The 13251-nt window shown below is 39.3% G+C and overlaps 2 protein-coding genes across 2 annotated transcripts in view; both read left to right on the top strand.

The window, feature by feature from the left end:
• Window positions 1-701: 701 nt before the first annotated feature.
• aqp10a (aquaporin 10a) lies at window positions 702-2956 on the top strand. The gene is made up of 6 exons (XM_033981369.2): window positions 702-796; window positions 1047-1173; window positions 1260-1397; window positions 1520-1638; window positions 1705-1922; window positions 2084-2956. Exons 1-6 carry the CDS (start codon window positions 713-715, stop codon window positions 2286-2288), a joined length of 891 nt encoding a protein of 296 aa, XP_033837260.1. The 5' UTR covers window positions 702-712; the 3' UTR covers window positions 2289-2956.
• Window positions 2957-6032: 3076 nt separating this feature from the next.
• Window positions 6033-13251, top strand: part of atp8b2 (ATPase phospholipid transporting 8B2) — a 40989-nt gene continuing 33770 nt past the window's right edge. The window contains exon 1 of the mRNA XM_033981601.2: window positions 6033-6161. Within this exon, the coding sequence (XP_033837492.1) occupies window positions 6137-6161 (25 nt within the window). The 5' untranslated portion in view covers window positions 6033-6136. The remainder of the gene's footprint in view (window positions 6162-13251) is intronic.

Genomic DNA, 13251 nt, shown 5'->3' with positions numbered 1-13251 from the left:
ACAATACAAATTTTCCCTGCCTCCATCTGTTATGTTGTGTCATCTGAACCCCAGCAATAGACTACTGTTCTAATACTATAACCGACTTTGTCCTATTAATGTGACATTTTTTCACTATCGTTAATCGTTTAAATGAGTATCTATATTTTCATTATTAGTTTTTGTATCAGTTATCTGGGTATCGATTATTTTGGTATGCCTAGTTTCCAGAAGTTTCCACAAATTAAACTGAAATTACCTGCCATTAAATACTCTTATCCCATTATTAGTTCAGTGTTCCAAGAATCTAATAATAAATGGTGATTCAGTAGTTACTTCGTGCTTGTGTTGCAGTGACATTTATCAGCACTGAGACAAATTACTCATTAATTAGTTAGTTATTGACATTAAACTAATTGCTTGTCCCAGAACAACCAATGAGGGCTATTCTTTAGTACACATTTGCATAGCACATTATTAATTGAAGCTTATCTATTATTGCGTCATATATGTTTTACTATACATTTAGTGTATATCTGTAGTAAGTTAATGCATCTTACAAACATAAGCACAATCTCTGATAATCTTTATTGTCTTATGGCTCTGATATGATGCCTCCAATGTCCACTGTCCAATCCGCAGAGCGCACTCAGTCTGCCAATCCCTTTAACTCTTATGACAATAAACAGAGAAAACAGAATGAACCTCTTTAGGAAAGACACAGAGCAGCACCATGATCCAGCCGCGCTTCATGAGAGTCCGGAGTGCTCTGTTCAGGGAAAGCATGGCCGAGTTCCTGGGGACCTTTGTTTTACTGGTGAGAACTTTACAAGAGATGTGCTTTTTGATTGTTTAAAAGTACTTTAAATATTAAGATTATAGATGTATGAAATGCACATGCTATTGTGTCTCAGCTACTGCCTTTAAACACATTAAATAGATCTACCAGTCAGCCTAAGTAAATAATTATTTTTTATTGCTGCTTATATTAATGAATTATAAACAAGGAAAGTCAGTAATAAACTTTTATATAATGCACATGTCTTCCTCTCGTCTGATGCGGTCAGCTCTTTGGCTGCTCGGCTGCAGCACAGGTGAAGACCAGCCGAGAGACAAAAGGGCAGTTCCTCTCCGTAAACATGTCCTTCTCTGTGGGCGTCATGTCGGCCATGTACCTCACCAAAGGCATCTCAGGTGAGTCTCACAGGTGTAGTTTAAACTCTGTGTATTCTTTATATTAATCTTTATACTATATACTTATACTTGTCTATGCTCTATAGGAGCCCACCTGAACCCCGCCGTGACCCTGAGCTTCTGTGTTTTGGGACAGGTGCCCTGGAGTCGCCTGGTGCCCTACTCTCTGTCCCAGATCCTGGGGGCGTACACAGCCTCAGCTTTGGTCTACTTCGTATACTATGGTAGGCGGTCCTGAACCAAACATCTATAACTCTTGCATGTAGCATTATTGCACAATTATTGTCCATTTTATATTTTAAGTGTGACAGTCTTTGAATCAAACAATATATTTTTCTGGTTTTAGATGCCATCATGGAATTCAGTGGAGGAGTGCTCACAGTTTATGGGGCAAATGAGACAGCTTCTATATTTGCCACTTATCCATCAGAGTACCTCTCACTGAGCGCAAGCTTTCTTGACCAGGTCTGCACTTTGATATGTATATCAGAACTGAATCATATTGAATGTATAAACATTATTTTGGATTAGGTCGTGGGCACGGGCACACTGCTGCTGTGTATCCTGTGTCTAGGAGAGAAGAGGAACACTCCTGCTCCAGAGCAGCTTGTACCTGCCATTGTAGCTGCGATTGTTTTGGGTATTTCCATGTCGATGTCGGGAAACTGCGGAGCGGCCATAAACCCAGCCCGTGACCTGGGACCACGTCTCTTCTCCCTGACAGCGGGATGGGGGACTGAGGTCTTCACGTGAGTCTCTTATCTCCCACTGTTACACAAGCATCTGATAACACAGGAAGTTTTTGGAGTAAGCATGTTAAGATGGTGTTTTCTTGTAGAATATGAAAAAACACATTTGCTATGCAAGTTTATGTGTCAACATGTGTTTTGCTTTCCTTTTTCTCAAACAGATGTTACAACTACTGGTTCTGGGTGCCTGTGGTGGCCCCTCTTGTTGGGGCAGTTCTCGGCACACTGATTTACCTGATATTTATTGAATGGCAGCTACCGGACCACCCCCCTGAAGACCCTCACACAGAAAGCAGTTTCAGCAACAAACCCATTCCCAGTGTCACATGGGACAGTAAAGAGGAGCTGAAGGAGGCTCACTTCTGAGTGTTACTGTGACTCTGATTTGTATGAATGTAGATCAACATGTTGTACTGGTGAAAACAGGCTAGAAGCAACTTTCAGACGCTGCTGTGTAGTTTTCAGGTGGAGGTCAGATATTTGGACTGCCCTATGTAACTTTACAGGTTCACCACCAACTTGAACATTCCAGGCAAAGCTCTTGAGATCTCTGGAGACAGGCAGGCATTGGACCCTCCACCACCAGAAAAGTTACACAGTGCACCTTTATTTTATTTTGTAATTCTGATTACTGTTTTTACTTTATGAAGCTCATTATTAATCTTGTGGTTTTATCTGTTAACTGCCTACAATATAGCAGTTTTATTGCATATTTCCAACCACTTTATGACACTAAAGTGAGAAAACTAATTACAGAAGTTAATTTGCGCCCTGGCACTGAACTTTGTGCCATTTTCCTTGTGAATAGGCATGACTATTATGGTTCGGCATTGGCCATAAATCTAAACTATCTGCACTGCCAATTCAAAGGACAATTCCATGAGTGACAACATTGCTGTCCTTTTCTACCTCAGTGTTTTATTACAAATGTAAGTGACCAATGATAGTGACATTTATTTGCATTGTGATTTTGTTAATTTGTTTGTGATCGACTATTGGAACTTGCAAAGTAGATGTTTTACTCATGATAATAAAATGCCAAAGATTTATATATATGTGTATACTGTGAATGTTGTGTGATTCTGTGGGAAGGTCAAGTTGTGTCCTTCCTCCTCCTTCAGTGGCACCGCCTGGAGAGTTTCATTATTATCTCCAGCTCTGTGTGAGGGTGATTGCTTTGATTGACCAACCATCAAGAGAATTCTGATTATTAAGCAAAACTATATCAGCCAGAAATATGGGCAAGTAGATTTACTGCGCCTGTTGTCACAAGATCTCTCTTATCATATCTGTCTTTTATTTTATTGAATGCAGTAGTTAATTGGAGTTGGCTCATTAGACTCATGGGGCGCCTAATGGGGCGCCTGATTCATGCAGCAGATGGCAACAGATGGCGCTATTGCACACAACCCACAATGAGAAAAGGTGCTGAAAATGTTGCTGATTTTATTGGTACTGCGGCGCGTTTGGGCACACTGCGTTCCCTGATCTAAAAAAAAAGTGTTCCTAAGACACCTCCCGGTCGGTGGCACTGGTTCACCAGAGGAGGAGGAGGAGGAGGAGGAGGAGGAGGAGGTGAGGGAGCGCACGGGAGCCCACGGGAGCCCCTCCTCCCTGTGCCCGGGCTGTCTCCTCTCCTCTGCCCGCAGCTACCTCACCTCGGCACGGTGCTTCTGTCTCCATCCTCTCCGGTGTCTTGGGCTTGTCCCTGCTCCATCGCCCGCACCTCAGTGGCCTTAAACCCAGACCTCAGCATGGCCCGCGCTGAAGCAAGAGGGATGAGTGCGCTCCTCACCTCCGCGTAAAGACTGTGTCAAAGGTATGTGTGTGAGCGTGTGAGTGTGTGGGTGTGGGTGTGAGTCTGTGTGAGTCTGTGTGAGTGTATGTAAGTGCATGTAAGTGCATGTAAGTATATGTGAGTGTGTGTGAGTGTATGTGAGTGTTTGCAAATGTATGCGAGTTTATGGGGCTGTAAGTGTATTTAAGTGTATGCAAATGTATGTGTGTATATGTGCGTGTATGGGAGTGTATGTGGCTGTAAGTGTATGTGAGTGTATGTAAGTGTATGTGAGTGTATGTAAGTGTATGTGCGTATATGTTAGTGTATGTGAGTGCATGTGTGTATGTAAGTGTATGTAAGTGTATGTGAATGTATGTAAGTGTATGTGCGTATATGTAAGTGTATGTGAATGTATGTAAGTGTATGTGCGTATATGTTAGTGTATGTGAGTATATGTAAGTGTATGTGCGTATGTCAGTGTATGTGAGTATGTGTAAGTGTATGTAAGTGTATGTGAGTGCTATGTGCGTATATGTTAGTGTATGTGAGTGTATGGGGCTGTAAGTATATGTAAGTGTATGTGCGTGTATACGGGTGTATGGGGCTGGGAGTAATTGACTTTGCTATCATTATCCATTCAGACTATATCTTTAGCTTTTGTTGCTTTGTTAATCTAAAGGGTTTTCTCCTCAAAGTACGTCCATGTTTTAGATGTTCTAGTTATGCCGTCACAGTTTGCCCTCTTAGCCCACTTCCTGTGATCACAATAATAACTGTGATTACTTTAAAGGTGCACTGTGTAATATGTCATTCCACCTCTGTAGTATTTACATGTTTTGAATGTATTTTAAGGGACAATGTACAGAGACTTTGCGCTTATAAAAATATACTCAAAACACAATGGAAAAAAAAGCATTCTTATTATTTAGTGGGTTTCCTCTCCACAGATCTGACCTAACCTAACTTAGCCCGGTTGCACCTCTGCTTGTCTGAATTAAGCTATAGAAGTTTCATGTCATACTGTGGAACATGGAGAGAAGTACATGACAAAACAAAACAACTTACAACGCAAAAGTTACATAGTGCACCATTAAAATGTCTGAAATTGTTGGACCTAAAGTGTCTTCAGAAAAAATGTATCCCGTATACTCTGAACAAGGATATTCCAGGAGTGATAAATATGGGAAACGGGTATGTGAGAAGTGAAGGTACACAGTAAGCATTAAGCAGACAGGGGAAGTTAGGTGAAAGCTGATCAGGACAGCCAACATGAGGAGCGCAGTATCGATCGGAGGCTCGATGTCATACTGTTTGTATTCCAAGTGTGCTCCCCAAACGAAGGCACCGCAGACGCACGAGGCTATGGTCCTGTCTGTGTCCTGATCTCAGAATAAAACCAGGGAGTTCTGAAAGTAGAGGAGAGGACACACAAAGTAGTCATCAGATATACAGTGAAAGCAAGTGAGCAGCAAACGAGAAGAGGGCCATCACATCCCAAGAAGTCTAAGGAACTAAACCAGGACTTAACTGGGACTAAAACAAGGACTAAATTCAGAATCCATCTAAACCAGAACAAACAAAGAGTACACCAGGATTAAAACTGAGCGTTCAGTCTTCTTGTCGTTGTGGAATAATGCCAGTTTAGTCCTGATGTAGACTTGGTTTAGTCCAAGTTTTATCCACATTTTGTATAAACGTGTCATAAGACTAAACAGGATTTAACTATGCCTTTTAATTAGATCAAAAGCAGAATTAAAAGTGCACTATGTAACTTTTCAGGCGCTTGTCTCCGTGGCAAGTGGCAGTTTTAAGACAGATCTGTGGAGTGGTGAGCTGTAATTGATGAAATGTTATCTTTCTTAAATATCATGCTGTGGAACATTTCAGGCAAAGCAACAACTCTCCATAATGTTGGACGGAGCCCTCACTGGAAAAGTTACATAGTGCATCTTTAAGTCAGGAAGCATTGACTAAACCAGGTCTAAATCAAGTCTAAACCAGGTCTATGTCAGGTCTAAACTAAGTCTAAATCAGGTCTATATCATCTCTAAACCAGGTCTCAGGTCTACACTTTTATTTCTCCCAGACTTATCATTAAAATGCACCCACTATTTCACAAATTTGCCGCCTGTCTGTGCTCTTGGTTCTGCTGTGTCGTGAATCTGTTAGGGATAAAACTGCTCTATTACCTTGGCTCTCTCTCATTGGCCGAGACCGACAGAGGATCAGGTCCCTGCTCCCCAGACACTGCCCCTCAATGACACACACTGCACTCTGCTCAATGTCATTTCCTCATTAGAGAGCAAACAGACCAGAAAGCCTCCTGCGCTGTTATAAATGAGTGCTTTTCCTCTCCTCCTTTTTTGAATCTTTTGTTTTTTTCCTGAACAGACAGTCTCATGGGCCATACCAGAAGAAAACCAGCAGAGGAGAGATGTTCAGAAACAGGCCTCCTCCAGGTTTGAAACTCATTTATCTTTAAAACATAAAACGTACCTGTTGTTCACTGCTGATTTTACTACTTAGGGATGAACTGTGTAACTTTTTTAGTGGAGGGCTGCCACCTGTTTGACTCCATGAATATGTTATTGCTGTGCCTGGAATTTTCGTCAATATGACATTACCCATTAGTTCATTTACAGTTGTTTATATTGCTAAATAATAATAATAATAATTATACATTTTTCTGGAAGCAGGCCTCTCAACAGATCTGACATGTAACATGGAATGATGGTGTCACCTACTTGTCTCCATGACAACCAGGTGACACCAGGTGACAAGTACAATTCAAAAGAATATATTTTATCAGTGAAAAGTCCTCAAAATGGTACTAATTCTGTGTGACTGAATTCAGTTGAATCTGTTTTGATTTAATGACATGGTAAATGTGAAAACTAGGCATGGGACGATATTGAAATTTGGTGTCACAATTATCATGGCCAAAATAATTGAGATTAATTGTTGATGGTTATTTTTTGGGGGGATATGAATAATATTATACTATTATGAATAAGTTGCATATTTAAATAACTGTTATAGTAGTGTACTTTTTTTATAAGTGACCACAACAAGACATTGATGTTCATGCCTCTATACATTATAATGTGCAATGTATTTTTTCATATGAACAAGATATTCTGTGTTCTTAATAAAGATTGAATTGAACAGTGATCTAGAAGAGATCCTCCAGAAGAAGTAGGTTTGTTCTGCACATTCTGGTGATATAATGAAGATTATCTTTTTTGGCAATTATCACAATTATATAAGATGTCTCCCTTTTTTATCACGATAAACAATATTATTGTTTATTGTCTCATTCCTAGTGAAAACTAAAACTATTCATTTATGATGCTCAATTGGAGACACCTCATCAAAATTGGCACTAACCTGGAACTAAACCTGGACAAGAAAAGGACCAAACCAAAAAGGACCAAGTTTACATAAAATTAAACAGGACCAAACCAGGACAAGTGTGAGTGCATGCTACTTCCTGTAATGGTGATCTCAACACAGATATTATCATTACTTTGCAGTACTTGTCGCTATTCTACAACTGTGGGTGTATTAATTTAGCACAACAAAAACAGAAATACACCCACTATTGACACCTGTCCCTTTGAAAAGCATCATTGTTTCTGATCTGTGCATCCATTTTGCTTCATAATATTTCAAAATAGTACAATGTTTTGTTTTTTTTCCCAAATCTATTGTGGAGAGGGAGGCAGTTACTATGGCAACCTCAGTCGACCCCTTGTCGCGGTTACATAACGTGTAAAGTGTAATGCTGGAAAAGGCTCGGTCTGTGTGGAGATGCTGACTTTGCACTTGCCACTGCAATTTGTATTGATTCACCAGGAGAGCAGCACAAAGGCCACAGCTATTTCTAAATGTATCTGAAATGTGGCGGATTAGCTCATGTTTTTAATAAAGAGGAATTAGCCTGGTTTATTTTAGCTAAAGTGGACCTTATGCTAGCATGTGTTAAGATCAAGACTAGATTAAAGCTGCTTTCAAACGAGGCAAATCTGGGATTAAACCCAGACTAGACCAGGACTAGATCAGGATTAAAGTAGGACTAGACCAGGCCTAAACCAGGACTAAACCAGGACTAAACCAGGACTAAACCAGGACTAAACCAGGACTAAACCAGGACTAAACCAGGACTAAACCAGGACTAAAACAGGACTAAAACAGGACTAAAACAGGACTAAAACAGGACTAAACCAGGACTAAACCAAAACAAACCAGGCCTAAATATGAAATATTCTAACATAGAAATACCAAAGACCAAATCAAGTCTACACCAGGACTAGACCAGGACTAGACCAGGACTAAACTGGGACTAAACTGGGAATAAACCGAGAATAAACCAGGACTAGAACAGGGCCAAACCAAGTCTACATCAGGACTAACCCATAATTAAACCAGGTGTAAAGTGTAAACACCACTTTACAGATACTTTATTGATCCACGAGAGACACAGCTGTTAACCAAATAGTCATAACCAAATCTCAGTTGTAATAAAAAATATGGGTCAAATGTTAGTATGTTTCCAAATTTTGATCTTAAGTAAATATACTGACTTTTTTTTTTTCTATGTAGCATTTCCATACAATTAAGGTTTATTTATACACTTGTAAACATAAAACATTGACAAATTTGACTAAATGTTTCTATTTAGGGTCAGTATTTTATTTTGTTTTGTGTAATTTGTGTACGAGTAAAATACAAGTAAATAATATAACATAATTGCATGATGAAGAGAAGAAGCAAAGAAGCAAATGACTGTTACGATACTCATTTAAGCAGGTATCGATACTAAAAATCTGATTCACAACACAAAAATGAACCTGAATAGCTTTAGAATGATCTTGAGCTGTACCTGAACAAGTATAAGACTAAGACCACATAGACAAGTACACACCACAGACCACCACAGAAACTACCTGGACGACTGAGATGTAAAACTGCATGGTAATATAAAAGAAAGTACTACGATTTAATGCTGAAAGTCACATTCAATCATATGGTGTATAAGAATCTGTACAGCGGATCAAGTCTATTCCTTACTATCGAAAATCAAGTTTGAAATGTTAGTATCTTGTCAACACAACTGTACAGACACAACATATGGAAAAATAACATTGTTTACTGTTGGTCCCCTCGTGTGAAGCTTTGATAAATGTTAATAGGTAGACTGTATCTTTATGTGGGCATGCATGAGTCATTCAGAGAGTATACACCACACATCCTCAGGTCACTGCATTACTCATCTCTGTAGCACTGTATTCATTCTGCTAAAAGATTTTAAATCGCAACAGAACTCCACATACCACACCTCCAAAATCATGTTTATAGTTTTCATTTACTTAGCATTTTAGTTGTTTTGATACCAGTCTTTTACATTTCACTGAAAACTGTATTTTTGAGGGGGCCCATTTGAGTTATTTTTGTTTCATTCTGCTCTCCAGACGCTGCCTGTTAAAAGCTAAAAACAAAAACATTAAAATGTCATCTTATTGACATAGGCAGTTTATTTTTGTATTTTCCAAAAAATTTGAAAAATAACTTATGCAATTAGGCTATGAGGCTAACAATATATTGAAGGGTTAAGATGTTAATACAAAATCGCTACTTAAGATCAGATAAGTTTTTAGGGCAGGAGTGAGGTGAGATAAGCTAAGCCTTTCTTGATCTCACAGTGGTGATTAACCTTAAGGAAGCAGTTCATAGACAGTGCAGTGAAGATAGTAATATAAAAGTGCACATAAAAATCTATTGTTGCCCTAGGGTCGACTGAAACAAGGCTGCCAAACTGCAAAAGGGGCTCCTCCGACCACCAATACGAACTACATTCATACTAGGCAATGTGAGTGAAGTGGATGACAGGTTGGCGGTGCAATTCCAGCTCCCACAGATAAATTCTGTTGTTAACTACCTCGCCCCCGGTGTCTGCGTACACTGGTGTATGAATGTGTGTGTGAATAGGGAGTAGTTCCTCAATATAAAGCGCTTTGAGTGGTTTGAAGGTGGAGAACGCTGTATAAAAATGTGACAATTTACCATTTACTATGACCAAATGTCTTGCCTAAGGACACAACAGTATTATGCACTACTAGAGCCACTGCTGGCCCACTACGGTGCCAGATTTTCCCAGTGGTCTCTCATGATTCCAGTTCAAAACAGGCTCAACTGTTTAGGTAGATCCAGCATTTCATGGTTAAATAACATAAAAAATAAATAAAATACTATGTAGATTATGTCCATGTTAGAGAAATGCATCTTAATCATCACAGATAGGCCAACAATAAACATGACACTCACCAAACATTACCGTTATTAAATTCTTACATAAACCACACTGTAAATTTGCTGATGCCTTTGACCTGAAACACTGATCAATCTTCTTGGCGCCACGTCCTCGTTTTCCTTATTTGCTCGTTTAACATCACAAATCATTCTGAATGCGCTTGTTCATTTGGTCCGTAAATGAGACCAGCTAATGGCATCAGTGCTGTGTAGGACTGGAGACAAGTGCGCTGTTACAGGTCCATGTAATGAAATCACTCAGGCTGTGGTTGGCGTCTGGTTTGAACTCATATCTCACCATTTCAATATTTACTGTACAAATCTTATAGAGACAATGGGATTACCAATTACGAAAGAAAATCTAAATCATGATTATTTAGGTTAAAGGTCCTATATTACACAAAATTGAAAATCTTGTTGCATTTACATATGTTTGAGTAACCCTTTATTATTAATCTGTCTACATCCAAAGCTCAACATGCTCTTTTCCACCTTGTGATGTCACATAGTGGTTGTTTTCACGTTAACAGCAAGCTACCTTCAGTAGAGATTGGCAATTCCAGGGTTGAAATCATCCAAATTATTCTAGTGAAGGTGTATAGAGCATGACATCACAAGGTGGAACAGAGTATTTTCCATTTTGAGAGAAGAACTCCTAACCCCTAAACCAGGGCTGTCCAAACTACAGCCCAGGGGCCAAACACGGCCCTCAGACCAATTTTTGTTGGCCCTCATGCCTCCTTCTAAACTGGCCCAACTGATCAGGAAGTATTTTTTACTACAAATTGAAACGATTCGACCTCTATCACCTGAATAACATCACATTGCATTGTGACACAGACCTAAAAATAATCTTCCAAGTCTTATGAAAGGTACAATGTCAAACCTGTATTAAGTGCACCGTTTGTATCGACACTTCAAATAAGTCCCAGTTTGCGGCTGTCGGTTAAAAAGGTTTGAACACCCCTGCCCTAAGCCTAAATATGCAGAGTTGTGTGTACTGATATTACCTGTAATGTGACTTGCTTATGAAATGGAAATAGTTAAGCCATGCTGCGTGACATTCCAGGTACAGCAATAACATCTCCATTTAGAGACGCAGCTGCCGGTCTCTCCACCGGAAACTTACACAGTGTATCTTGCTAAGAGCTAACAGTGTGAAAATGAAAATATATGAACAGGTTTGAACTTTAGATGGAAACTCTTTTGGGACAAATCAATATTTATGTGCAGGTCCAGAGCCGTTGGTTGTTTTTAGAAACCTTTATACGCTGATAGCACAGTACTGTTGGCTGCGTCTGAAAGTTTCTTATAATGGACTTTGATGGATTCGAGTAAACCTGCGTCAGTGCGTCTGCTGTCCTTGAACATTAAACTCTGAAAGCAAATGCACCCTTAACAAACTGCCCATTAAGTCGGGTTGGTTCTTACACAGTGAAACCTGGGCTGTGCTTACCTGGCACCAGAGCCTGCCCTCCTCAATAATGTTACAGCATCTTTGGCACCAGCTGACAGACGCTTTCTAGTGTGCTTTTGGCCCACACACACACACACACACACACACACACACACACACACACACACACACACTGACCTTTAAGTAGACAGAAAGTCCCACGGGTAATTTACCTCGCAGTACAATATCTGACAGGCTTAAACAGACTCCGGACTTTGTGAGAATAAAGTGTGAAAACTGTCAGTCTGTCAGATGGATAGGGCAGTTTTAGAAAATATATCTTAAAGGTGCAGTGCCGAACTTTTCTGGGAGATTCTCACGATTATTACTATATCACTTCAATATATGCAAGAGGGAACGGTCATTTTGGGGTTAATATTTATTGTTTTTTTCCAGTTTTACCTCTTGTACGATTAGATATCAGCTGTAGCGGGTTGAATAAATAACTTATATGACCGATTCTATACGCATCTTAACTACTCAAGTATTTATTTCTGGTATTATTATTATTTTCTCAAGCTAATTTTTTATTTTTTTCAAGTAGTTTTTTTTTAGCTAATCCTGTTTTTTAGTTATTGTGTCAGTGGCATAAATTTGTTCCCATATTATCGTTTATCGTCTATATTTTTCTCAGCAATATGTTGCACTTCGTTAACAGGTCCATCTGCTCCTTGCTTGTCTTCATGGAAATGTTATTGTTTTTTTGGGTTTTGTTTTTTTTTTTTTTTATTATTTGTCTTGGGCAAATGGACATCTTTTCTCTTTGCATAGCCTAGGCAGCCACAATCGATATCAATCAACACAATGATACAAGAGACAAGGAAAAATAAACAAAAACAGACAAGCAAAACACACACCAAAAAAAGAGTATCTCCGATGTTTCCCTGGAATGTTTCACACTAGGGCTTTAAACTCCTCTGTCTACATGGAGACAAGTAGGTGATGAGCAGGTCAGATCTGTGGAAAGGTGAACCCACACACCGTAAGAACGCATGTTTTTTTGAGCATTACACGCTACAAAATAAGTTCTAGATATTGAAAGCATTTAAGAGAATTTGAAGCAGTGAACGGCTGAACTAAAACACGATTAAAATGCTTTTCAGATTGTTGAGGTAAGCTTTTTTTTTGCTGTGGACAATAAAAATAATCTTAGCTTTTGTGACAGTTCAAAGTTCAAATATACGATTAATGATTAATGATTAATGCTGTCCCACTGTACATGCTGCTTTTTGTAATAAAAAAGCAAACAGACATAAAGCTGATGAATCAAAGGTGCAGAGGAACGCTTTAAGAGGCTGTTGGAAAGTTCAGCAACAGCACAGGAAACCACATTGCCTTTGTTTGTTTGTGTTTAAAGGCCACTGGCTGCAGTAGCGTGATGTCCCTTATATAGCGCTGTCTAATGCACAGAGGTGTTTAGTTTCAGTTTTAAATCATCTTCATCAACGTCTTTCGTGACACACTGGAACAGGAAGAGCATTTTAAGATTGCAGGGTGAATCCAAATTGAATCTATATCACAGAGTCTGAATGCAATGAGTGCAACTGTTTGTTTGGTGTATGAAACCTGCCAACCCTGCAGTTGAGACCTCTATAAACTTGTCTGGAAATGCATGTTCATATGTTCTTCCCTCATATGTTAATGTGCACTCTGCAAGCCAAATCCTACTATTTAAACCTAAATCTAATCCTAATTGCATTGTTTATGAGAAAACAAAGATTTTTCATTGTTGTTCACTGCAAAAACAGCCCTTGTCTTTAACGTGTCTCCAGAAGCCCAAACAA

This window comes from Periophthalmus magnuspinnatus, chromosome 16 (genome assembly GCF_009829125.3).
Source record: "Periophthalmus magnuspinnatus isolate fPerMag1 chromosome 16, fPerMag1.2.pri, whole genome shotgun sequence".
NCBI classification, from domain to species: Eukaryota; Metazoa; Chordata; class Actinopteri; order Gobiiformes; family Gobiidae; genus Periophthalmus; species Periophthalmus magnuspinnatus.
This window is presented reverse-complemented; position numbering and strand designations above follow the sequence as displayed.